Below are 26,057 nucleotides of genomic sequence, written 5' to 3'. Positions count from 1 at the left end.
GGCAGAGCGCGGCGGGGTGGGTAACGCGGTGCTGTCTCTCCCGCCCAGGCTGCGCGGCCGCGGAGCGCGGCGCTGCCCTTCCGCAGCTGGTAAGGATGACGGCGAGGGGCCGCGGTGTTTTCGGCCATGCCGGTGGCCGATGCGCGTCAAGGGGGCGGCGAGGGCGGAGAGGAGGCCGGAAGGGTTCTGAGACCAGTCTGGGCGCTACCGCAGCGGGACCTGCCACGCCAGGGCCGAATTGCCCCCGGGGTTTTGCCGGGGAGCAGGCGAGGGCATCGGGTGCTCCTCTGTGACTTGTGCTTGACTCGGACCTTTGTCACCGCCTGCTTCAATGCTTCTATAACAGCGAGAGGGCCCGAGGAAAGTGCCCTGCAAAGAGGATACTATGCCTGGGATGCCGGGGGGCTATGCAGAGGCGGTGCGGCGGAGAAGGCGGCCTCCCCTCGGTAGTCCCGAAGGCAGTAATGCTTTTCGTCCCTCCCGGCTCCTCTTTCCGACTCCCAGACCTTTCGAGCATCACTCGCCCTTTTGATTTGTTACAGGTCTCCTCATCCTTCCAACTTCGACAGGTGATCAGAGCATCGTGGCGGCTTTAGGTACTTATTTAGGCTCTACTTGCTTTTAAGAAATTGACAAACTTTCTTTGGAATAGCTCACACTGTTCTCTCTTTTTATTTAAGAATATCCACGTTCCTTAGTAGAAAATGTCTACTGCCAAAGTTAAAGGCTGCTATTGTAATTTTAAAATGTCACATCCATCTCCACATTTGCAAACCCTTCAATGGAAAGGTTTCTGTAGGAATTCAGTCTGCTGTAGGAATGTTTGAAGCATTTTAATATTTTTTTTTCTGTGATCTGACAGGTACTGATTTGGAAGAAACATCATTAAAAACTTGATGCAAGACACAATTTAAAAGTGGTTTTATGTTTTTAATATAGGTACTCTCAAATAAAAAGTTGTTATACTCATGCATAAATTTCTGAATTTAATCATAAATTACTGCTCAGGAGCTATCCCTTGCTTTTAGCTTTAAAATGACAAAATTTAGTACTTGGTGGCTCTTGTTATGTTTTATTAAATATAACTGGTACTAGGGAGAGGGATTTCTGTAGGCAACAGACTGGGAGATTAAGGTTTATTTCTTTTAACACGCAAAACTACACCAAAGCATAAGCTGATCTTTGAGAAAACAAAATTGTTTGGTATTTAAATGTTTTCCAGTATGTCAAAACAAAGTAGAGCTGACTTACAGAACTCTACAGAGATACCATCTTACAGGGGAAAAAAAACAAAACAGCTTTATAGCTATAGAAATATTAATGTAAATTCAAAATACTGCTTTAGCTTCTGTTCTCTGAATGCAACATAACCAGATGAAGAAGTACAAATGTAATTTTTGTGTAGAGAATTATTGATTGAATGGAAGATTTTGCAGAAGAAAGTACTTGGCTAAATGCTGGTATGTTGTACGTGGACATTTCCACGTCTGTAATGCTGTGAATCAGGTAATATAATTTTCCTACAGCACAGGCATATATTACTTGCAAATGCTATTAATAAACACCAGGTCAAAGAACAGATTATTTGTTGGGAAACAGATTATTTTAGGTCAGACCTATTTCAATTTAGAAAATTGACTTTCCATTAAAATATTTCTTCATTGCAGTGTAAAATAAGTCATTTATGTTATTCCCCACAATTTCACATTACATAGTGCTCTTCAGCTGAGTTACTTGCTGGTATTGCAATTGGCATAGTGTGGTAAATTTAACATTAATGTAACTTAATGTTGCTTAGTACTGATGAAGAGATTTCAGTATTAACCACATAAAAGTGAGTGAATGCACTCAGTTTAAAATATTTATTTTCAAATATAGATGGTGAACATGCATTATCACAAAAGATTATCTAGCTGTATGTATAGTTGTCCATGCATGTATTTATATATATATGTATACACTTACCTCCCAATACATTAGTTTCCTGTCAAAAAGAAACATTTGAACAGGTATAAGTTTTGTTTTTGTTTTAGTGGAAAGCTATGAAAAATAAGTAGCAAGACTGTTAAAGAAGAATGCACCTTACATATCTTGAACATCACTTAAATAATGTAATTTCTTTTAATGTGGTAAAGAAGACATCAATGTGAACTGTATGAAGACAGAGGAAAAACTATTTGTGACTGTTTTCATAAGTCACGTGTTTTGGTTCAGTCTGTATTTGGTTCAGTCTGGTTGTGTTTGGATTGTGTTGGTTGGTTGACTGGCTGGCTCTCCATTTTCTGTGGCTACACATAAGGAATGGTGGTTTTGTGTGCATGGATGCCTGCTTGAAAGAGCCAAGGTACAAGACTGTGTTAGAACAAATATGTTAGCACAAACTGCCATGGTCAGGGCTCCGCTTTTTGTGTGAATCAAACAAGGATTTTGCTGAAAGTGGATACATGCATCTGAGTGACAAGTAACTTTCTTACACTACATTGACAGATGAATAGTTGCCTTCTCTGTTCCTCCAACTTTGATGGTTTAAAATGTGTTTTTGCTGTATTATCTTTTGTGTGTGAGAATAGTAGAGGCATTTTAATGTCTGCTTTGTCTTCCTTCCTTGTTGTCCCCTGTAAAATTCCTGTGACATTTCCAAGCGTCGCGTCTGTTGCTGAATGGTGAACAATGACAAAGCAGTAGAAGCAGACATAAGACCAAGTCTCTGAGGTGGCCACTAGCACAATTCAGATCTGGATTACGAAATACTGTGGAATATGGACTGAAATATATCCATATAGTGTAGTGCATATACTATGCAGCTAAAATTATAAATATTTACAGAATTCTGTATTTACAGAATATTTAGTCTGATAGTCTACAATCCTGGCTGAAGAGTTAAATCATGCTCCCTTTGTTCTGTAAGAGCCATGGTTTTTGGGCCTTATGCCTTAAAACAACAAGAGCATGGTGCTGGATTAAGGTAATACTTCAATGAGACATAACAGCTGTAGTCCAGTGAAGAGTCATCCCTTCAGTGCTTTGCCCCTGACACAAAAATGTCTTTGAAAGCCAGAAGGCTACAGAGTTGTAGTCAACTCCTCTTTATCCACAGGTGGATTGTCTGACTTATGAATGACTTATACAAGCCAGTACCATCCTCCAGGGTCTAATAGATCATATGCAGACAGAAGCACTAATTCTGCCTCTGGGGCCAACTCAGCTGGAAAGGGGTACTAACTGGGGTACTAACTTTTTATGTGCCATGGAGCCAAACTCCTAGGCCTAGTCTGTCTGAACCACTGGGACAGCAGAAAATAAGCATACTAATTCTTTCTGAGGAGGGCATCATGGCATTACTGTTGCTCATTGTCCAGCTTTAAACATCAATAGCCCTCCCAATGCCTGTGCTGTCCTCCCAATGCCTTGTATTCCAGCACTGGGAGGTGTGGAACAGAGACGTCAGTGATTCTGTTGCTCATGTTGTAGTAGATTGAAAACCTCCAGTTTACTACAAGGTCTCCCAAATCAGAGAAGGCTTCCTGTGGAGCTGTGCAGATACTCTTGCATCACACATCCCAGCAAATCAGTATTAACTATGTTTTTCTGCTATGTGGGATAGTTTATTCCTCTCCTGCCTACTCCATTTCCTGCCATGGAATATGGTGGCAGTAGAAACAAGGACTCACTGTGAAAGGAAATTTGGTGCTGAGCTGTCATTTGAAAGTTAGTGGGGCTAGGGCACATGGTACTTGTTTGAATCTCATTTATTCTCTCATCAGGTTCAATCAATATCAGACATTTTGTTCCTGATCTTTAGGTACAGAGTTGAAATTGCATCCTTATAGTGGTCTTGGAGAAGTGACTCAATCCACATCTACTTGGAGAGGCAGCTGTGAATGACTGTAGGGCAGATACCACGTATGAGGAGAGATCCCACTTCAACTTTCCCTATCCTCAGATAAAATAAGAAGAAGCTTGGAAGTTTTTCTTTTAATCTGCACTTCCAAATGACTCCTGTTTTTCACAAGACTTGCTTAAAGCAAATGTGGAGCTTGAGGTATTTACTCATTTCCAAGCAAGGGTTTTAGCTCTGTCTGCATTATTCCCACTGAAGTTTGAGAGATTGCTCATAATAAAAAGATTTGGCAGCTTCATGATTCACTAGGCTGGGTATCCAGCCAAGATATAATGATGGTTCATCAAGAGCTGTCAGCTTACATTGCATGTACTGGGGATTTCAGGTGATGGAAGACAGTCCATAGACAGATCATAGAACTTTAAAATAGTAAGAATTGGAGAACTGTTCTCTGAAAATAATATGATACAACAACAGAGTATTCAGCACCCCATAAGCTTGGAAGTGTCTGACTGGCAATAAAACTCCCAGACTGAACTCATACTTCTGAAGGGGCCACTTCCTGGGGGATCAAAGTGAACACCAGGGTCTTCACTCTGAGCTGCCTCATGATCTTTTCAGGGGATGCTAGGAAGTGAGTTCTCCTGTTTCTATCCACTATTTTTAGGGACTTGTCAGAGTTGTGCAGCTATTGGATGGTATGAGGAAAGAAAGCCATGGATGCCTGGAATGCCAAGGGAAAACTATTCTTGTGCTTCAGGCCTGTTCAGTCACAATTTTATTCCTCTCTCTCTGTAGATTCAGTTAATCTCTGCAGTCAGAAAATTCCTACTTGGTGCATAGTTGTACTTCCTTCTGCTTCTTCCCAGATGGCTGGGACAGGCATGCTTCAGGAACAGAGTCATCCCTGGAATACAGGGGATATGTTCAGAGGAACACTACCTCAAGGGTTATGAGGACCTGAGAAGAGAGGTACTAACACTATGCTCCAGTTGTAGTTCTGAAAAGCAAAAAAAATTCTGGTCTCCACAGGTTTAATTATTGTTTTGGTAACTTTATCAGTGCTAATGGAGTTGTTCTTAACACATAGATGGGAAGTGGCTCACTGTCAGGAAAGAGCCCTCTTTAGATCAGCTGCCTCCTTGTTTCCATGCAGAATCATTGCTGCAATCCAACTTTCTCTCCAGTGAAAATGGGAGGCTGAAAGAGCATACTCAGAGCTCAGAATTTCAAGGAATATTGTCTGTGGGCTGTTTCTCAAAAATGGATGGGTTGCTCAGAAATTAGTGATGCATGACTAGTTTTCTTAAAGTCAACAGCAACTATTTGTTTTCTAAGGTAATCCAAGACTCCTGTGTAGTTTGCTTGGGATAATGGCAGTCTGAGGGGTAGCAAACCCACAGCTGGTGTTGTTCATCCTGAACAGGCTGGGAATGGCAGCATATAACTATACCTGCCTGTCCTCTCTGTGTACACTTGTACAATTTTCTTTATGTATGCCTGATTTCAGCAGTAAAAATATGAAGGAGCCACTTCAAGCCCCAAAGGAAAGAGCTTCAAGACTCAAGTTGAAGCACAGAAGCTCTGTCTTTAAGTGGCAGTGAGCTAAAAGAAACAACTTCTTTAGACTTTTCATGCTTTAAAAGGACCTGTAGTAGATTTAGGAAACAAGTTGTAGTTGCTTTCAGAATTCATTTTCTGGGTTCTGGAATTGTTTCTTTTATCCTTTAAAAGAAGAATTCTCGATTTCTTTCTTTGATTTCCTGCCAGTTTCCTTCCTTTTTGTTTTGATTCCTCTCCCTTGCAGTTCAAAACTTGAATAAAAAAGGAAAACTGCACAGAAGGAGAGCAAATGTATAAAATGCAAGAACTGGATTTTCTCACTTTCCCATCTCTGATTCACTTGGAATTCCCTTCATGTGTTAAGAATCCTCAGTTCCTTATGACAACAGAGAATAATACGTGCTGCAGATAGAAGCGCTCTGTCTGCATCAGCTCAATTCCTTTAGTATCTGTAGTTTATTGTGTGTGACAGTGCATGTCTGATCATGGATTGCTCAGACCAACAGACCTCCTGTTGAAGTAAAAGGCAGTTTTGGCAGTGGCCATGGGAGTGCATTGGCATGAAGTCACAGGTTATGCGCCTCAGGGAAAATACCATCACACTTTTGAGTAAAGAGGAGTACCTTAAAAGGTGAAGGGAATGCTGGTTCCAGTAGTTTAGTTTGTTGTGTTTTTTGTTTTTTTTTTCTTATTTATTTCCAGTTTTGTAGACATAGCAAATGCAGAACTATACTATTTATGCTAAACCCTGTTCTGGAGGTAGACTGGAGTAGACATAAAAATGTCTGGGGAGGCTATGGGATGATTCTTTCTGTGGTCAAATTCTTTCATTAGTGTTCATGAATAACTGCTGTGGTGTTTTGCTTTTCCAACTATGGTAATTGCTTTGAAGTGATATCACTACATGCAAATTAATCCACAGAAATAGATGTAAATAGAATGTAAAGTTGAAACAGAAGAAACTATTGAAATATTTAAAAATCAAATAATTTCAGAGAAGCAATTTTTATTATCTCCTATTTATGATTGTGAGGAGATGACCTAGATAATTAAGTTCTGGCTGAAAAGATTCCCCTCTTGTAAGGTGATTATTTTGTTTCCTTCACACTTGGAAAGTTGGTGATAATATTAACAAAGGCTACTAGTGCTTTTATAACCACCAAGAAACACCAAGGGAGGCCACAGTTGAATGTTGTCACTGTGTCAAGAAGAATCAGGCCAAGTCCTATGAAAATGGGAAACCACGAGAGGCCTTGGTCAAAATAGTCTTTTAGCCTTTTGACATTTCCAGACATTTCTTAGGAGAGCTTGTAGTGACATCTGAAGGCCATACAGTAGAAAATCAGGAATCTGAAAATTAGCTGAGAACTGTTTCAGTGCCTTTCTCTCACTTCCCCTCTCTCGAAATGTATTTTTCTTATGAGGTGAGAGAGTTACATAAATATTTTTTTCAGGAAGGCAGAAATTGTAACCTTAGTTAGTTAATGGGATGATATATCAGTGCTAGAAATGGGGAGAGAGAGGGAGAAAGCTATCTGCAGGGTTCCAGCTTGGAAGGCCATTCAGGGAGCCAAAAGATGACTAGTGACCGTGTGATACTTCTGGATGCAGGAGGTTGGGAGCAGTTGCTCTGAGCACCATTGTGTGCTTTTTAATGAACATCCACAGCTGCCTAATCCATAGGGAGTTGCCTGCCCATAGGTACTTGTTTGACAGATCTGTCACACTTCTCAGGAATCAATATGCAAAATCCATCACTCAGGGACATGGTATATGTGTATCAGATACTCTCTGGGGGATGAAGAGTCCGTTAAACAGCAAGTCCCTAAACTCATCCATATAAAGAATTTGCATCTGTGACAGATAGAATATGGATTGTACCCATCATCTAACAGGTGATCTGACTCTAATGTGCTATTACAGCTCTATAAATATACATTTTATTTCACCCTTTCAGAGACAAGTGTATGGGTGAGCCCAGAGGTATAGAAACTACTTATGCAGAACGTGAGTGAGAACAGGAAAAGTATGTTGCATGAGGGCAATCATACCTCTGGGAGGCAATGGCACTCTCAATATTAGCAGTTTGAGGCAAGCATATCATTGCCTGCATGATACAGAGCTCAAGAAATGACCTTCACAAAGGTTTATGACAGAGTTCTGTAAACTTTACTGTATGGCAGAAGAGGAGAGAATTAGTGAGATGTATGACATCTGTAAGAAATCTGTAAGAAATGAGAGCTGAGTAGAATTACTGCTTCTTAAAGTAGGTAGCTAAAATGTGGAAATTAATAATACAAGTGAAGAATTCTCTGTTATGAATGTTTTCTCTGTGCTTTCACTATGAAGAATGTGAGCAATTCCTTCAGCCCACTGAAGAAAAATGCTAGGCTTTCTGTTATACCTTCACCATTTCTCATTATGACTCCATTTGTAGTTTCTTAATAAGGATAACTTAGACTATGAAGACTGTTGGTAAAGAAGTGAGATTTTCATTAAGACTGTATTTAGGATTAAACAAGTACTCAAGTACTGGGTTCACAGATTTGTGTAGAATTCCATTCAGGTCCAAGTCTGAAATTCCTGAAAATTAAAGAAAGTTTTGGGAAAGCCAAAACCAAACAAAGTTTGGCTTTGGGAAAGCCAAAACCATGCAGAGATTAATATAGATCCAAATCCAACTTCCATCTAAATTGAGAGGTATCTTAGATTTCTATTCCAGCCTACTTATATCTGGGTTTACTTTGTTTTACCTGATTTCTGTTATTTGTTTCAGCACTACTGGCCATGCTCCCATATTTCAGCACTAGTAATCTGCTCTCAAGATGTGAGGCTGCACTGACTGTTATGCAGCAAGCCGTATGCACCACATGCTGCCATTGTGTAGTCGCACACCTGGTGATCTCTTTGGAGAGCAAAGCAGATGTCCTTCTGGCAGCTGTCGGACCTGACCCTGCACACTGTCAGTCGTTTGCTATCTCTGGGTTTGCAATGAGTGGTGGCAGGCCTGATAAGAGCACAGCTGATTAGGACCCTGGGCAATCTCATGCCCATTTCCTGTTGAGATTTACTCCTGTAAAGTGTCAATGAGTATTTTGCTGGATTTACTTGTCAAGGAGCACTGGACAGATTTAGGCTTGGGGTACTGCTAAACTTTGCTGAGCTGAAAAAGCACTTCAGTGTGCATTTTCCAGACACTACCATCATCAAACTTCTAAGACAAAGGTAAAATCTGTTATTAAGTGTTCTTAAAAAGAGCCATACAATCTGATCTGTTTCTTTAACAGCAATAACTATTAAAAAAGGTGATTTTTGAGAGTCTGCAATGTAAATACACTGCCTGGGCTGTCTGAGAGTGTGTGTGCTGCAGCTGCTGAGTTGTACAATCTAGCCATAATATTGCAGGGCTGCAGCATTTGTACATGCTTAGCTTCCCTTCAAGTCTTGATCTTGCTGTCCATGGTTCTTTTACATGGTTCTTCAGCTCATCTATTGTGTTTCCTTTACTCTACCAGAGTGTTCAGAAAGTAAATCAACCTCTCTGTCTCCTCTCCAACCATGTTTCAAGACTCAGTCTTTACTTTGAGAAGGTTAGTTTTTCAGTTCTCTGATGTAAGGGCTGTGGCTACCAAAGAACCCCTTACCACCCTTCAACTGTGCAGAAGAGAGGGCTTGTTCCAGTACTGTTCTGTGGATGAATCTGCACTTTGCAGTGGAGATCTCTGAGTGAGTGCTGGCCTGGGGATGTATCTCATCCCTTTGCAGAGGTAGAAGCTCATTTTTGAAAGCAGTACAGTCAGCTTGCTCACTGTTATCACTGGGCTGATGAACTTGCATGTTACACAAGCTGAACACTTGTACATGCAGAGGGAAGAGCTTTCTTGTGCTCTTTGTAGAAAAAAGAGTCACTTTTTTTTCTAAAGATGTTGGAGAGCATCACCACTCTTCTAAATGACAACACTGTAAAGTTAAATTACTTTCCCTATCTGACTTAACCCTCACCAAACCTTATAAAGCCTAGTACCTTTGCAGGCAACTAACCTCCTGTTTGGGCAGAGGGTGGCAGAGAGAATGACCTACTCGTGAGAGAAACAATTCCGATTCATGTCTGACAGGGTGCTCAGAAGCTGTGGTCATGCAGCAGGCTAACACCACCAGGGACTTGAGGATGTCCTGTTGTCACTTTGTCTTAGGACACTGTTATACTGAGATGTTACACTAGATGGTGCATTTGACAAATTATTTGCAGAGATTGATCTTACCATGCCCAAAGCTTTTGGTGCAATGCTGACCATATCAAACCTGTTTGCTGTGTACAAACAGTACATCGTTTTCATAACTCTTTGCAAAGTTGACCCTTCTGTGCAAGAGTTGAATGTGATCACAGCTGCAAAGGCAGCACTTTGAGACTTTTGCCTGTAGGTCTGGGGGACTTTTTTACCTATCACAGATCTTTAAGTAATTCACAAGTCACATAGAAACAAGCAAACCATAATGGTATATTGAGTTTGAGGGATGCCTGCGTTTGGACATGGGAAAGATCTGTTAGACAATACCTGATATTATTTATTAACTTATTATTTCACATATGCCATAAATCTAGGCAAATACCCTAGGAACTGAGCATGTAAGGTGTGCACATATTGATTTATTTGCCAGAGAATAAATACTGATTTATTTGCCAAGTGTAGCCAGATACCTTTGTCATAGGGCAGTGCTTCTAATGAGGAGCATTTGTTTGCCTTTTCCTGCCCAGAAGAGAGAATTGTCCTGCAGGCAGCACTGTGGGATAGTGAACATAGGCAGAGACTCCTATGTCCAGGGGATTAGGTCCTGCCCTTCCCTTTGGGCATGTGAAAGCCCTTCAGTAATCAGGACTTAGAGCTGGGCAGTAGGCAGTGTAGCAAGCAGCATGTGTTGCTGGGAAGTGTTGACACCTTCACCAAGCTCAGAGGAGCTGTCCAGGTTGGAGGTATGGGATGTGGGTGTGCTCTGGGAGCCGTCAGCTGCAGGCCCTTCTTGCAGGTAATTGTGCTAAAGTGTGCCCTGCACCTTTGTGAACCTTTTCTTTGGGACGTCTGTCGCGGCAGAAATCACTAGGTGGTGCTGTTACACGAAAAGCTGACATGTTTTCATGGGATCCACACCCTTTCAGTCTTTGAAGAAACATTTCTCATTAGGGTTGGGTCTACCATACCTCTTCAAAAAGCCACTGAAATAGGCAAAAGTGGCAAGCAGCAGAAGGTAGATGAAAATGAGTGTAACTGCTTCAGACTATTTTATCTGCACTTAGACTGAGATTTCTAGACAAAGAGACTGACTGCACACAGCTACCACCCACCCTCTTCTGATGAGTAGTGTGTGTTCCTTCCCCATTGAAAACTCAGCTTTGAGAGACCTAGATTCCTGTTTCCTCTGGAGTGACAGCACTGTGCCAAGGCAAAGCAACCCTTTTACTTTGCATGGAGAAATTCAGATGAATTTGAGAGAAAGGGAAATCTTAGTAAGGGGATTTGCCTTATAGTGTCATAAGTGGATATGTAAAATACTGTCAGAAGAGATTAGCAATTTCCTGAATATGAATTCTTTAGGAAAAACAAATAACCAAACAAGCAACTGCCTCAGGTTATAATTTATTTCTAAACTTCATTGAGATATTTTCCAACCTTGTTGATTCTATAATTCTATGATTCTATTCTTATTTAGAGAGACTTCTAAGCATTTTTAGATCTCAATGTGTTGTTTGCTTTGGAACTTTTATTTTTGGTACCATTAAAATAAATACAGTTTGACTATTTTCATATATTAAAAACTGGTATACTTTAAATGGCAACAGACACATACATATCAATATGTTGTATTTATTTAGGAAGATTTTATATATTATACATATGTACACATAGATCTCATCATTCTATTCTTACAGTAGTAGGAACCTTTGTAATTATTGAAAAACCAGACAGTGAAACTTGTCATTAACAGAAAGCAGAAATTCAGTCTATTCTTCTTTTAGCAACTAATCTCTGGCAAGACATCTGACATTTCTTACTTTTTACATACCACTCTTTGCCATGATTGTCTGGTTTAGGCTTTCATCCTTCAGACTTTTGCTACTTTTTTTTTGCATATGTAACCTCGTATTTCAATATTTTCAGGGTAGGGCATTAGACCTTGCATACCAGGAGGGAATTATAGCAAATTAACTATACTGATTTCAAAATTGATTTAGTTGAATCAGTGCAACTCTCCTGAGCACTTTATATCACTTCAGTTTAAGTCATGAGTCAGTAAGTAACAAATCAATTCTGTTGGTAGAGAGTGAGAAAGATTAGACTGGATCTTCGGTCCTCCTATCTCACTATTTATTAGGCTAAGTCCTCTTCAGGGCTTGCCTCTGTTCTCTTTAATTTTTCTATGCCTAATGGACCTGATCTAGCTCTTGATGGCATAAATGAGGGTTTTTCCATGACCTCCATCTGGGAACTGGAGATGGCAATATCTTTATTAAAAACCTAGAGAAGCTTAGAATGACAAATAACTCAAGTCTGGCTCCTCAACACACAGAGAGTTCTCAGATTGTGGCTTGTATTGCAGAAATTGCCTTTGCTTAAGAAATGTGATATCCTATATTCAGTGCAGGAAATTCAGCCTCTAAAGAGAGCAATCTCTACTAACATTATGCTAAGATTATCACCATGCAAAGGGTCATAATCTGATTTGATTTTCCCAACAACAGCAGATAGGTAAGATCTCACATATCTTTTCACAATTTTACACATTCTATTAAGAAATAAGAAGGGTATCTGAGAACATGCTGAACAAGAATATGGTAAGTTCCACTCCCTGAAAATTTTGCTTGTTGTTTCCAATGCATCTTCGCAGAGAGGAGTAGTGTAGCAGGAGTTGAACTATAGGAGTGTCTGTGTATTTCAGAAAAGAGTAATTCACTTGTTTACGAATCTAAGGTTTTCTGTAATCAGCAATTTCCTGGCATGCTCTTAAAATTCACCTACAGCTCCTGGAAGTCTTTACATTTTAAGCAGTGATGCCCCCTTCCATTTCCATCTCTATTGTAAATGCCATTTCTTTTATTTTACAGATATATGATGGAGCTTACCTCTTTGCCTAAATTCCTTTGGACAAGTGACAACAAAGTTCTCCATCACCATTTTCCGGACATATTTGCTACTGTTCATACCACACAAGACATTCCCAAAGAAGTGGTTTTTGGACCATGCATGCTCCAGAACACTCTGCTGGACACTGTTGCTTTTATTGCTCTCAAGTGTTCTGATAGACGTAACATCCACTATGTATTTAAGGTAGGGGAAAGCAGCATTTAATGTTAGTCATAATAAGAAGGGTTACATCATCCCTCCAAAGGTAACTTTGCCAATGAGCAGGGTTTTTTTTGTTTTGTTCAGCACAACTAACAGCTCCTTCAAATAGGAGAAATATCCAGCACATTTCTGATTGTAGACTGGAGGGATCTCAGTGAAAACTGTTTTCATTGCAAGAAAAACTTCTATGTTGATAATTGATGACCTGCTTCAGGAATAGGAGGAAAGAGGGACAAATATGTTTAAAAACTTCACACTGTTTTCATCCTTGCAAAGGAGGCTTGTCAGGAGGTGTGAGAGCCCTGTGAGAGCAGAGGGAAAGATGTAGCACTGCACTGATTCAACTGCATCATTCATTGACAGGTCTGAGCAAGCATTATCCCAGTGCTCAGTTATCCATAAAAGTAAAATCACAATGATGGTGATCTCAGCACAAAAGATAGAAGCTATCAGTCAGTCTGCACAATCTTCGGGCAGCCACAACTGATTGCTATTAGTGTGTGGGTCTCCTAAAGTTAACCTAGGAGTAGTATCTGTCTGTGTTACAGCTGCACTTTTCAATCACTGTGTGAAAAAAAAGGAACTGCCTTGTAGGGAAAGTCAGAAACTCCCAAACTGTGATGGAGTGTCAACTCTCCATCTCTTAATTCCCAGGTTTTTTTGTTCCCTAACCACTGTTTATTACAACATTTTTATTTGGACAATGCATACTTTTCATGCTGGCCTCTTACCTTGGCTTTCTGGGTCTCGGAGTGTATTTCAGTTACCACTGGGCTAGACGAAGACAGGGAGTAGTGTTTTATAATGTGCAGCAAGCAAATTTCCCACGGTATGGCATGGATGAATCTGGGAGATATCCAGGTTCTCCTGAGGTTTCTATACTCTGGAGAAGCCTACAGGAAAGATGAAGAGGGATTGTCTGCCAGAGAATGTAGTGCTAGGATGAGGGATACCATTTCAAAAGGAAAGAACATAGATTTAGATTAGATGTAAGGAAGAAATTAATTACTGTGAGGGTGATGAGACCTGGAACAAATTTGCCATATAAATTGTGGACATCCTCTCCCTTGAAGTGATCAAGGTAATCTGATGTTGTGGAAGGTGTCTCTTGCCACAGCAGGAGGGTTGGAGGTTTCTTCCAAGCCATTCTATGATTCTGTAATTCTAATGTGGAAGATACAGCCATTGGGAGGTACCTGCTTGACACTTTTGATTAAAACAAATTAAGAAAGAATAGAAGAGGCTTCGGGGTATTTTTGACTATTAGAGTGTCTGGCACAGGCTTGCTTGCTTGGATGGTGGTATTAGTACTTCAGGAGAGCTACTAGATGTTTGGAGAAATATCTCTCCTGGAACAAGGCTTTATTTATGGAATATTTCTGTATTTCTCCTGGGAGTTTTGGAATGACTTTATACTCAAGAAAGAGCCTTAAAGGGTTTTTACATTGGAAGAGGCCTCCAGAGGGATGGCTTTGGTGTTTTGCTACATTTGAGCTAAGTAATTTTTATGCAGCCATGAAATTGGATGCTTGAGTTGGCTCAGGTCTCTGTCTTTTGGCAGCAAATAAATCAAATGCTGTGCAAGTAGCTATTTCAGATGCAATCGGTGGTCCCATATCCTGTTAGCTCCTCATAATTAAAAATAAACCTTCCAGAACTCAGGAACTATTGTTAAGCTCCTAACTCTGTAGGCAGTTAATTAACCATTCAGTCATGACACCATTTTGGGTTTTTTTGTCATGGCACTGAGGTGTAAAACAAGAAATACATTTTGATATGCTGACTATGGTATGAGCAGAATTCAGTCAGGAATAATTTGTCAGGCTGGATTCTTTTCAGTTGAGGTTCATGTTTATCACAGCTCAGCAGCACTCCTGCTGAATTTTGGGGAATTTTATTTCTAATAAAGGTTTCTCCATCTTTGGCTTTTATGTTTAGTCCAAAAGGTAAATCTATGGGGTTTTTTTGTCTCTTGGAGACCCTAATTTGTACTTCTTGGCCCAATTTTTATGCTTGAGTAAAGAAAATGCCTCAGCAATCTTTGGCACAGGTGATTTTTTCCAGCCAATCATTTACCCTAGGACACCAACTGTCCTCTTAAAAATCTATCCTCTTAAAAATCTGTCTGTCTGACTGAGTTCCTCTGAGCCTTACAGATTCCTGTAGGTTCTAAATAAGAGTCTTACTCCCTTACTTCTCCTCCCGTCTCTGTCAAGGAAGCCACATTATGTCCATTGCTCAGCTGTGATCCAGCCTGTTGGGCTGTGAAGCCTTTACCATGTATATGGGTGCAAAAGATTAATTTGAGTGATTGTCACCTCCAGAAAATGGTGGACTTGAGGTGTTTGTGGTGTCTCTAAACACATGGAGAAAATAAAGCTCCCCACCTTCTTGAAGGTCTCTCAACTCTCCCTGAAGTTCTGGTTCCTGGAGAAGCTGTCTTCCCTTTGACTTTGCTTAGAGCACTCAGGAGATGCTCAGGCTATCTGAAGCACAGAAACTAATAAATGACAGCCTCTGTCACAGCTATTAGTTACAACCACTGTGTGTGGGTAGGTGTGCTTGTGTCGTTCTCAGGCTTTCATATTTCTCAATCTTTGCTAATTGTTATGTCATATAGAGACAAAGAGTTGCAGGGCATGCTGATTTATTTTCTCCCTTACACTAATTAACTCTTATCCAGTGGTACCTTAATGTGTTGTTCTTGTATCCAAGCTGCCAATCTAGTCTTACTTTTTATGCTAGGCAACAGCTAGAGAGAGTTAAAAACCAAGATGGCCAAATGACTGTTTCTGATACCAAACACCAATGAATGGCTGCCCTGTAATTAGTGGAAAACAAAGAGCTATATGTTGCTTGGGGTGAAATGTGGATCATACTTGTCATTAGATATTTTTCATTTCCAAACTTCTCCCTTTCTAAACAATGACTTAGTGCTTCAAGAATTAGCTGGGGCTTCTTATGCATGTAAATATTGCTCTTGATCACGCTATGTTTCAGCCTCCAAGCTATGGAAATCTTTCCTCATCTTTCAAATACTACAGAAAACACAGATTTGCTGTGGTAAATACCAAGGAAAAACCTATAAAGAAACAAATCATTCTCTATTCAGAGCAAATGCAATAAAGTAAGATGGGAACCACACACTGAATGAGAAAAACAAAGCAAAATGTTTTATAGATGTATTATTTCCAGAGCACGGTCAACCTGTGACTAAATGACTTGTGCGTCCTGTGGAGAAAGGAGGGCTGAGGACTATGTTGTAACATACACACAGAAGGGAAATTTAATTTGAGCAGTAGACTTGATACTATTTATTTTTTTTTTTCACTTCTGAGTGTCTGACCTTGCAACCTAAGCAACAATTTTTGACTTAAAGTGTTTGGTATTTCTGAGTACACATATACTGAAAGTAAATCAACCCCTCACAACTCTCCAAAATAATTTAATGAAGAAGAATAATCTGATGATTTTTTTTTTTTTTCTGTTTAGAAATGTTGAAATGAGTTTAATAAATTTATGAAAGGCAGGAGCAAGAATGTATGTTTCTATTGCTGAAAAAGGAAAGAGATTATGGAAGTGCTTAGTTGCATTTCCTAAAATCTACTTTTAATGTAATTTAGTTAGGTAAGCAGATGTTGTCTTCTCGGGGTGTTGAATCAAATAACCAAGATTATTCTTATGTCTCCTGATCCATGTCCTCTTATGTCAGAGAAAAACTCCACATGCAACTGCCAGTGTGTATACATTTTTGAGCTCACAGCGGGTGTGCACACCTCACACTCCTCAGACTACAGTGCTTACTCCTCTCCTGACTTATATCCCATTTTCCCATGGGCGTGAGACCTCTGCTTACAAAAGAGCATATCTTCTGTATCTCTGTGATCCACATCTGATGTAGTCCCATAGGACAGCCTGCTCTGGACAGAGGACATCAACATTGTCATAAGTGGGCTAGAAATTGACCAATGTACCAACTTTGGTATTGCCATGAGAGGATACACACGAGCACTGGTGTCTCCTTCTCCCTCCCATGCAGCTGTATTACCAGAGCTCTCAGCACTGCACTCACACTGGGCAAACCTCCCTATGATGACTTTGGTTTTGGTGACACTGGCTTATGGACCATACTCAGACCTTTGGCATACTGGCTCTCTGTGAGGCAGAAAATGGGCACTGTTCTTGAAGTTGATGGAAATCTACTTTGGATCCCAAGAAACAAAACTTCCCTTTTTTCATGTCCTGTCTCACAGGTAGATGTCACATCTGTGCACAGTCCCACAGGACTACCTTGGATGAGACTTGTACAAGCAGCTGCCAATAGCAAGGAGCAGAACTTGGAAGCTTACTTAGAAAACAGTCAGTTATATTATCGCTCTACCAGGAAAATAAAAAAAAATGAGGAGCTGCTTGTCTGGTATGATGAGGAACTGTCCAGCCTCTTGGGTTTCAATGAGATAAAAGCTCAGAGTCCCCAGAATGGTAAGTACCAAACTGCTGACTGCGGTCAGGGGTCCCTGAGGACTGAAGTGAGCCTACAGCTTCTTTAGTATGTGATGATCTTTTAATACAATAAATAAAATCTTTCTAAATCCTTAGCCAGTCAGCTAAGAAAAAACACCTTCTGCTTTGGGAATTCTGTTGGAGGCATAATTCAAGAACAAATGCGTGTTGCTTATCATCATTTTCGCTGCTACTTTCCAGCAGAGAATGGTGCACTGGTGATTAATGCTGGCATTTTTGAGCTGTGTAATAGAGGTATATTCACCTGTCTACCTTGGAATCCTGGAAGGCTAAAATATAGTTGGAAATATGCCTTTCTTTTTTAGCTCATTGAGGAATTAAGCATAGGCTAGTGTTCAGCTTTAATGTTGTAAATGAGCAGGGCTATACAAGTACGTAGCAATCTAAACAGTGCTGTGTACAGCACAGTCTGCATGTTTAGAGTGGGACACCATGAAAATAAGTAAAAGGACATGATTTTCATTCTGAGATGTTGCTAGAAATCTCTTGCTCTGAAAAAAAAAAATGACTTGGCAATTTTTGAAAAAAGTAGCAATCTAGATTACAGAGAAACCCAAACAATCACTGTCAGGTCCATGCCAGGGTTGATTCCAGCTGTCATTTACTTCAAACTTCAGTCTAAGTAGACTGGGACAAAACCCTTTCTACATTGCCTTTGTTTGATTTAAATACAGGTTATATATAGGTTGGTTACAAAGGCATAGGCTGGTAAAGGTATAAGTTGGTAAATTTATATGGTGATGTACTTGTCTGTAAATTAATGTTAAATCAATATAGACACATTCATAGCAGGAACCCTCTAAATCATTTTAACTGATATCAATGTATTCTGTTAGATTGTATGTAGGCACGTACTGCCAGCCCTTTGAATTTACCAGGGCAAAGTGTTATCTACACAAGAAACACTGTATCTACACTCAAGACTTCCAAGTAGCAGATACAATGTTTCCACCCAAATAATTGGACTTACTTTCTTACAAAAAGTTAAGCTTCTTTAGTTTGGGAAGCAATTGAGATTCAGTGATTCACGAACCCCTACACGTTGTGGTTCTACCCAACCAGTGTATGATCTTTCCTATGCAACCCAGAGCTAAGGGGCTTTTTGGCACCATTTACATTTGAAAACTACTGTGTGTTGTGAAATAGCATAGCATGAATACTGTTTACAAAAGTTAAGATGCACCATACACATCCTGGACACTGAATTATGTACCATCTATTCAGGAGCAATCAATTGTCTCAATGAATCAGAGATGCAGTACATCCGAGGGCCAGGTGGAAACAGCATTCCCCACTCCTCCAGCCAATCACTGAGATTGTTTCATTTTGAACATTATTTTCTGAGCCATAGGCATTTGATCCTTAAGGCACATAGCAGTTTGCCAACGGAGCATGAATAAGGGCTTCAGGCACTATTGTCAGATGATTTGTGAAAAGTGTTAAAGTTTCAGAGTATTCTGTGCAGAAAATAGAGGCTTATGCCAAAATCTTTGAGTCCAAGTTTAAAACACATTATTACTTGGATATAGGGAATAAAACTTCTAGCCTGTATTAAAACTGCCTAGGAAGGTAGACCCAAATCTGGGTTCAGACTTCAGATTGTCAGAAAGCCCATTTTGATTTTATATAGACCATCTTGTACCAGCCATTTTGCATAATACAAACTGAACTTAAGAGTAAATTACAGCATTTCCACAAGTAGCACATGGAGGTAAATATGAGTGGAGGTGCAAGGGACCTGGTTCTACACTGCTGTTAACTTTACCATGTGTAATTTTGCATGATATGAGATGTTTCTGGGTTTTTTGTTTCTATTAGTGACAGGGCCAGGATCTGCACCCATCCATGATTCTACCTTTGCAAAACTCATCATCTGTTGTCTGTTTCTGCAGAGTTGAGATGCCAAGAATGCAACCGAGTTTTTAAATGTGAGCATTCCTATCTCTCCCATGTCCGCTTCCTATGTGTCTCAGAGAAGAGTGCCCTGCTATGGAGAAACTTCCAGAACCCTAAGACTGAAAAGATCAATTTGACTGAACAGGCCACGAATTTCCACAGCCTGGCAAGGGATCTAGAGGTCAAAATGGCAGCTTGCAAAGATGATGCCAATGGTCTCACGGGAGAAAGGAGAGCAAAATCTGAAGAAGCTGAGAACAAGAGCAGGAAAACTGTGTTGTTGGAAAAAACAAATAATCTGAGTGAGGAACATAATTGTGGGGGCAAGGAAAAAGTTGGAGGAGAGCATGCATTAGCTGGTTCTTTCTGGAAGCTTAGTTCAGGAAGGCAGACAGCTAGGATAGATGATTTAGAGCAAAAGCAGAGTGCTTTCACTGAGGTCAGAAGGATGAAGGAGAAGCTGAGGAATGAGAGACCGAAGGACCCAGAACAGGAGGATAGCATTGTCCCACTTGGCAAAGAGCAGGTATCAAAGGAAGTGTTGCTGAACTCTGCTGGTAGTGCATTCTCCTTTGTGTGGCCCACCAGAACCCGAGGAGAACAGAAAAGTGCTTTCAGCAAACCCAGTAAGTGTCTAACAGAAAGAGCTGCAATAAATTCTTCTCATCCCATGAGTGAGTCACCAAAGAGCCTGGGGGAGCTGTCTGGCTTCATTGCCACAACAGACATCATGTGCTGCAGCACTCTTCTCAATTCTAAGTTCTTTGTCAGTGATTTGTGTAATGCTCAGATGTTACAGACAAGCATTACTCGAAGCAATGTTTTCCCATATACCTCAGAACCATGGCTCAAGCAAGCAGGAGGACAATTACAAAACACAACCAGCACTTCTTCCTCCTCTTCCTCTTCTTTGACTCTTCTTCCTCCCACCTTCACATCCTTTGGAGTGGCTGCCCAGAACTGGTGTGCCAAATGCAACCTGTCTTTTCGCATGACATCTGATCTAGTCTTCCACATGCGGTCACATCACAAAAAGGAGCACTCCTCCAGTGAGTCCCAGTGCAAGCGGCGACGAGAGGAGAAGCTGACGTGTCCCATTTGCCACGAGTACTTCCGAGAACGCCATCATCTCTCCCGCCACATGACTTCTCACAATTAGAGCTGTGCAGACAGATCTCACCAAGGGACTGGGCAGGCTGGGTAAAGAAAGGGAACGTCGTTCACCTGTATCAATTCCTCTTTGAGTTTACATCAATTTCTTACAGGAAATCACTGTTCAAAATAATTTATAATAGAGACTTTGAAAAAAAAAAAAACCAACCTAATATAAAATGTTTACAAGAGTCTGAGTGGGTTGTAACTCAGCCTAGCCCTTGCCAATCTATTTTTGAGGAAATAAAACAGTGAAATGAATGCCCATGCAGTATTAATTTACAAAGAGTTGGAATTTTTTAATTATTTTTTTTTTTCAGACAGGGTTTTTTTTTCTTTGCCTGTATTCAGTTGACTGGTGTCTGTGTAAATACAGAAGTAACAACCACCTCAGTGAGTGAGGAATATTTAAGCATTAAAAGAAAAAAAGCGTAGCTCACATGCTAAAAGAAAAAAATTACTGTTCCTGGCACCACTGGTGGACTCTTACTGCTTTATGTCAGCTAAATCAACTCTTAGCAGGTTTGTGAGTCTGAGTAAAAAGCTTGTATCACTGTCTTTGGATTTGGAAGGGACTTGAAGTGAAGCCTCTGTTTGAAGTTTGTAATCATCACCAACTGGCCAACAGACTGCCAAAGAGAATGTGACTCGTAAATCAGCGTGTCTGAATTCTGTTCTCGGCTCTGTCACTTTTGAAGTATCTTTCACAAAGGTCAAATCAGCCTGGATCTGTACCAAACTATGACCTATTGTCAGTGTTGTGTAGACAGGGAGCACAAATTCTCCCCTACCGTGTGCTTGAAGAGCTGTAAGTGTACAGGTCTTTTGGGGGTAACGTTTGGCCCGTGGTTTTCAGGTTTTGAATACACTAAAGGAAGCAGCAAGGGTATTGGAGGTACTATTAGCTACTGACAAATAGAATCTGCACACTTTGGTAGGGGATGATAGGCTCTGTGCTGCTAACAGCTAGAAGAGGAATGTCCTTTCCAAACTGACAGAGGCATACATGAACTACATTGCATTAGACCAGCTTGTCTGTCTGGTTTCTGCAAGGGCCAGTTTCAGGGGTTTAAAAAGAAAGTGCCATATTCTCTCTATAGCCTGCCCGTTTGAGGCATTTTTGTCTTGCTTACTTTGGTTTGGGCTCTGCTTCGTCTCAGAAGTAGATGAGTTTATACTGTTCAGGGCAGGGTGAGGGAAAGCAACAATTCTGTCCATTGTTACTGAAGCTTATCTAATTAACCTCTTATTACTTTTAAAATCCATTTAGAGTCTTGCTTTTGATAGCTTATGACAACATGTTCTTCAGGTGAGCATTTATAGTACTTTTTCAAGCTGTCTGATGTTTTTGTGGCCTTTCTCTGAGCCTCATCTGCTATTATTCTCTTTAAGATAGAGAATGATCAGAAACCACTCATTTCCCAGACAAGACTAAAGGACATTACAATATGCTTCTTATATTTTCCACCATGCTGATGATATAGTCCAGTGTTTGTCTTCTGCAGGCCGGACAGAAGTTTTCTTTGAGTTCCCATGATGATGCCTAGGCTGATAATGCAGGTATTCGCAAGTAAACACATCTGAGTGATAAAAGAGAGCCTAAGAGTCTTAGGCTGTCAGTTGAGATAATTTTACATTCGTTGTCATCTCCTGGGAGACTCCTATAAGACAGGAGACTGTATTCTCAATATATTGCTGTTGAACACTAATACATGGCTCTTTTAATTTTAACATAAACATTTGTCCTATTGAATGCCAACTACTGTCTGTGGGCCTCAGCTTTATTTTCCCAACACAAAATGATTAAACTGTTATATTATATCTTTGGGTTCAGAAGATATAAATTGAGACTGGAGATCTGGTTGGATTGTAACACTGACCTTTCCAAGGTCAGTAGTGGAAGCTTTTTCACTGGAGTCATTAAAAACCAAAATGAACAAAAGCTTTGAAACATGGAGCACAGGGAACAACCTTGCATTGAGAAAAGGATGATGTGGTTTCCTTCTAATCTTTCCATCTCTATTTTGTGCCCAATAACATTTACTGTGTAAGGAATATATTTATGGCAAGATTTAATAGGCCAAATTTCACTTCATCTGGTTTTATCTGGGTGCCAGCCAGTTTAGTGTGAAATCAGTGTCCATAAAGTCTACTGAAGGACTCCATGGTGTAACTGCTTTCATATGTGGTTAGGATTATAGTTCCCCATTAGTAGTTTAGGCCAGATTGTGATCTCATTTATTCCAGTGCAAATCCACAATAATTCCATGTTGCTACTCCTGATTTACATCAATTACTTTAAGATTAGCGTGGCCCAGTATAAATAAAACTAAGATTTTTTTTGTACCATTGCTGCAAAATGTTCTCTTCTCTGCTTACTAAAATGTGCCATGTTGTCTTAATAGGTTTATGGGTAGAAACCTAGCTTCAGATTTCTTCCAGAAAAAGACAAGACCAGCTGTATAATTCCCCCCAGTATTATGTTGGTGCAAAGCTTCATTACCGTGCTCCAACAGTCTGTTTTTCCAGTGCACCACACCTGGAATGTCATTTAGATCAGACTGAAGCAGTCCCAAATATAACCAGTTACTATTGCACTTATTTTTTGTTGGTGTAACTTGAGAAAGTGTGGAAAATCAGCCACTAGTAGACAGCTGCTGAGTCTCAAAATCTCTTCCAGTGCTGTCTTAGATCTACAATCTTAGAGGTCTAATCTGTTATCAAGCATCTTCATTCTTCTTAGGGTATGAGGCTTAAGGAAGCAGCAACGCTACTGGGAGAAATAGCTTTCCCTTATGTCATGAAATTATTTTATTGGGGGAAAAAAAAGGTAAGAATTTTTAATCAGCAACTTAAATACTGTGATGGCAATCAATGCATAAGCACCAAAAGGCAAGAGAACAACTTATGCAAAGTGGAAGAGCTGATTTAAAATGCAAAAATGAAGAGGAGAGGATTTAACTGTCTTATTTCTGGTGCTGTCCTCACCTTCTCAAGATGCAGGGGCAGCACACCTTGGTCCTAGCATGTAAGAATTAGGGCAAATGCTGCCCTTGCTCCTTTACAGGAGGCCACTGACTTCAAAACTGTGTGAACAAATTCCTTCTTATACTTGGCTAAAGTGTTCTGTGGATTAAGACTTGTTTACACACACAACTGGCCAATACAATATCTTATTGCCCGCTACACCTGTGCTGACGTCAGAGCAAAACAGCCTAGATGCCAACAGAACCAGAGCTAGATTGTCTATGTGTAAAGCCCGTGTGCAGGCAGAGGGAATGCCTTCCTTGTGTCTGAAGTTTGAGTGAATGTCACATCTGAGTTGGGTTGCATAAAGCAGATAGCTTAGTCAACTTTTTTTTAAGATTTCATTTCTTTAAATGAAACTATTGGTATTAAAGCTGAGTGAACTGAATATTGCACAAGCAGAAGAAAGCCTAACAAGACAAAGAAAAAAAAGCTTCCTACAACTGAGTAATGCTGGAAGCATTTTTTTCCCTTATGTGTAGAAGTCTGAACATTGATACTGATGCAGATAAAACGAACTCCTGGTGGAGGAATGGCTATCCACTAGAGTAGGAGGTGCATGAAGAAATGAAGGAACTGAAATAATTCATGAAGAACTGCATTCTGTCCCAGTTTAATATTGGGATTTCACAGCAGGGATATGTATCTTTTCTACAAATAGAAATGCTTGGAACTTTAAAAAATAGGATTTTTTTGTTTTATTAGTAAACAGGAGAAGACAATTTGAAGTCAACTGACTGATGCTTTTCCCATCTGATGAAGCCACTCTTTCTCAAGACATCTGCTTCTGCATCAGTGAAAAAGGACATAGCACAAACTTATCAAGCTTAGCTGTTCAGGCCATTTTTCTGTAGTGGGTTGTGAGTTTAGTGATAGGGAATGCCAGATCAGTATATTTGTTGATTCAGTGATGCAACAAAGGTGCATTTCTCTATTGAAATGGCGCTCAGATATGTTTTTGAATAATATGTTTTTACTTGATTTTTTTGAGGGTAAATTTTTGCTAACTGATGCAGCCTCTGGGCTCCCACTGGTCTATAAAGTGCTTTGAAAAACTACTGGACTCAGGCAGCTTTTGATCAGGGAAGACTACATTAGAAACACTCTTCAGAGAGCAAGAATGCATCATTTTGCAGAAAAAAAAAAAAAAAGAGAATGAAAAAGAAGTGAATAAACTGGCTGCCAATTCTTAGAGTTCTGTGAATGGTAAAAGGAGGATGATCATAGCGCTAGGAGGCCTAATACACCAGTTCCTTTCTTCCTGGCTTTAAATGCAACATGATTAGGATTAAAATTCAGGAAGCTCTTCTAGGTGGGATGGTAAGGAAATAGTGCTACAAACTGCTGAATGTTCTTGTGAGCTCTGGAATGAAGAGAAGGGTGACAGTTTCAGCCTATGTCCTGTTTTGTGGAAGGACAGTTCTGAAATTGTTTCTGCTCCTCCCTAAGAAAACTACTGTTTGACTTTCTCATGTAAATCATAAACCATGGATTTTTCCTAACTAACTTCCATTCATGGTTTTGTGATGTTCAAACCCTTCAATGCAATGAGTGTCTATAGTTTTGTGAGGTCTGTTGATCACACTGTGCTGTCATCGTGGTTTGGTTTGAGCTCACAATTTTAATGGTCACTAGGGAAAAAAAAAATAAATCCAGGTGGAGCCAAACCTCAGGGACCTACATACAAAGTGGGACACAGAGCTCAGGATCCATGTCTTCTGTGACACTATAGAAGAAGGTGGAAGATCCATGCAGAAAGCAGCTGTGGGAAAGCAAGAAAGTTCTTGACCACATAGATGATACAGATCTGCTGTAGTTCTGAAAGTGCAAATTTAGGTTTCAGGGAAAGTTCTGTTATTTATCCTAATTCCAGGTGTTCCAGAGATATTTGATACCTCTGAACAGTACAATCTCAGTAGATTCAGTGCCACATGCCTGAGTGAGCCCTGCAGACTTTGTCTTTATGCATACATTTTTTTAGCCAGTTCTGAATTTATCTCCTTTCAGTTTCACTCCATTGAAGCGAGAAAGGGCATAGTTCATCTATCCTGTTCATTATGTCTCCACTCTGAAGTGACAAAGACAGTTTTTTCAGTGTCTTTGAAGATGTTTCCAGTGATCCTACCTTGAGTAAAAAGTACATTCTAACACAATTTATACTCACTACACTGTGTCCAGGTTCTAATCTCATTGAGATGGGAATAAAGGTGACAGTAGTTTGTGTAGGCAGGACAATTTTGGTTTTGAACATACTGGCCTTTGTTAAGCCTGATAGATTTAATTTCAATTAACCAGTAGATGATGTATGGAATACTAAATAATGTTTTGTCAATTCATAACATTTTTCAGAGTTGCACATTATTTTTGCAGTGAAATTGATCACTTCAGTGAACTAACAGCATTATTGCTTTCAAATGGACTCACCAGCAAATGTGTCTTCATTTTTTGTTTTCTCAAGTGGATTCCACTTTCTAGATGTATTTTTTTTTTTTTGTATGTACTTACCATATTAGTACTGGAAGAAATTATTTGCTCTTTGTACCCATGTGGTATAGCTTTTGGTCCGTGAATGGATGCCTAAAGTTTTTAAATGTTGGATTTAACTACTATTGTTTGTACAAGACAGCACAACTGATTGTGTTTAGGAGAACAAAACAGTATATCTGGATCATTGAGATATTAAAGAGGCTTTAAAGACATTAGAAGAAATACAT

At 40.0% G+C, this 26,057-nt stretch overlaps 1 protein-coding gene across 1 annotated transcript; it reads left to right on the top strand.

Moving 5' to 3' along the window:
• Positions 1-287: 287 nt before the first annotated feature.
• Positions 288-26,033, top strand: ZNF488 (zinc finger protein 488). Its single transcript, XM_068166211.1, has 4 exons — positions 288-596; positions 12,504-12,726; positions 16,998-17,226; positions 19,161-26,033. The coding sequence occupies exons 2-4, from the start codon at positions 12,508-12,510 to the stop codon at positions 20,321-20,323; spliced, it is 1,611 nt and encodes a 536-aa protein (XP_068022312.1). The 5' UTR covers positions 288-596; positions 12,504-12,507; the 3' UTR covers positions 20,324-26,033.
• Positions 26,034-26,057: the final 24 nt, after the last annotated feature.

The sequence above is a fragment of the Melanerpes formicivorus genome, unplaced genomic scaffold (genome assembly GCF_026170545.1).
Source record: "Melanerpes formicivorus ecotype bairdi unplaced genomic scaffold, bMelFor1.0.p_v2 SCAF_98, whole genome shotgun sequence".
Taxonomy (NCBI): domain Eukaryota; kingdom Metazoa; phylum Chordata; class Aves; order Piciformes; family Picidae; genus Melanerpes; species Melanerpes formicivorus.
Note: the sequence above shows the minus strand (reverse complement) of the source record. Positions and strands in the feature narration are given on the sequence as shown.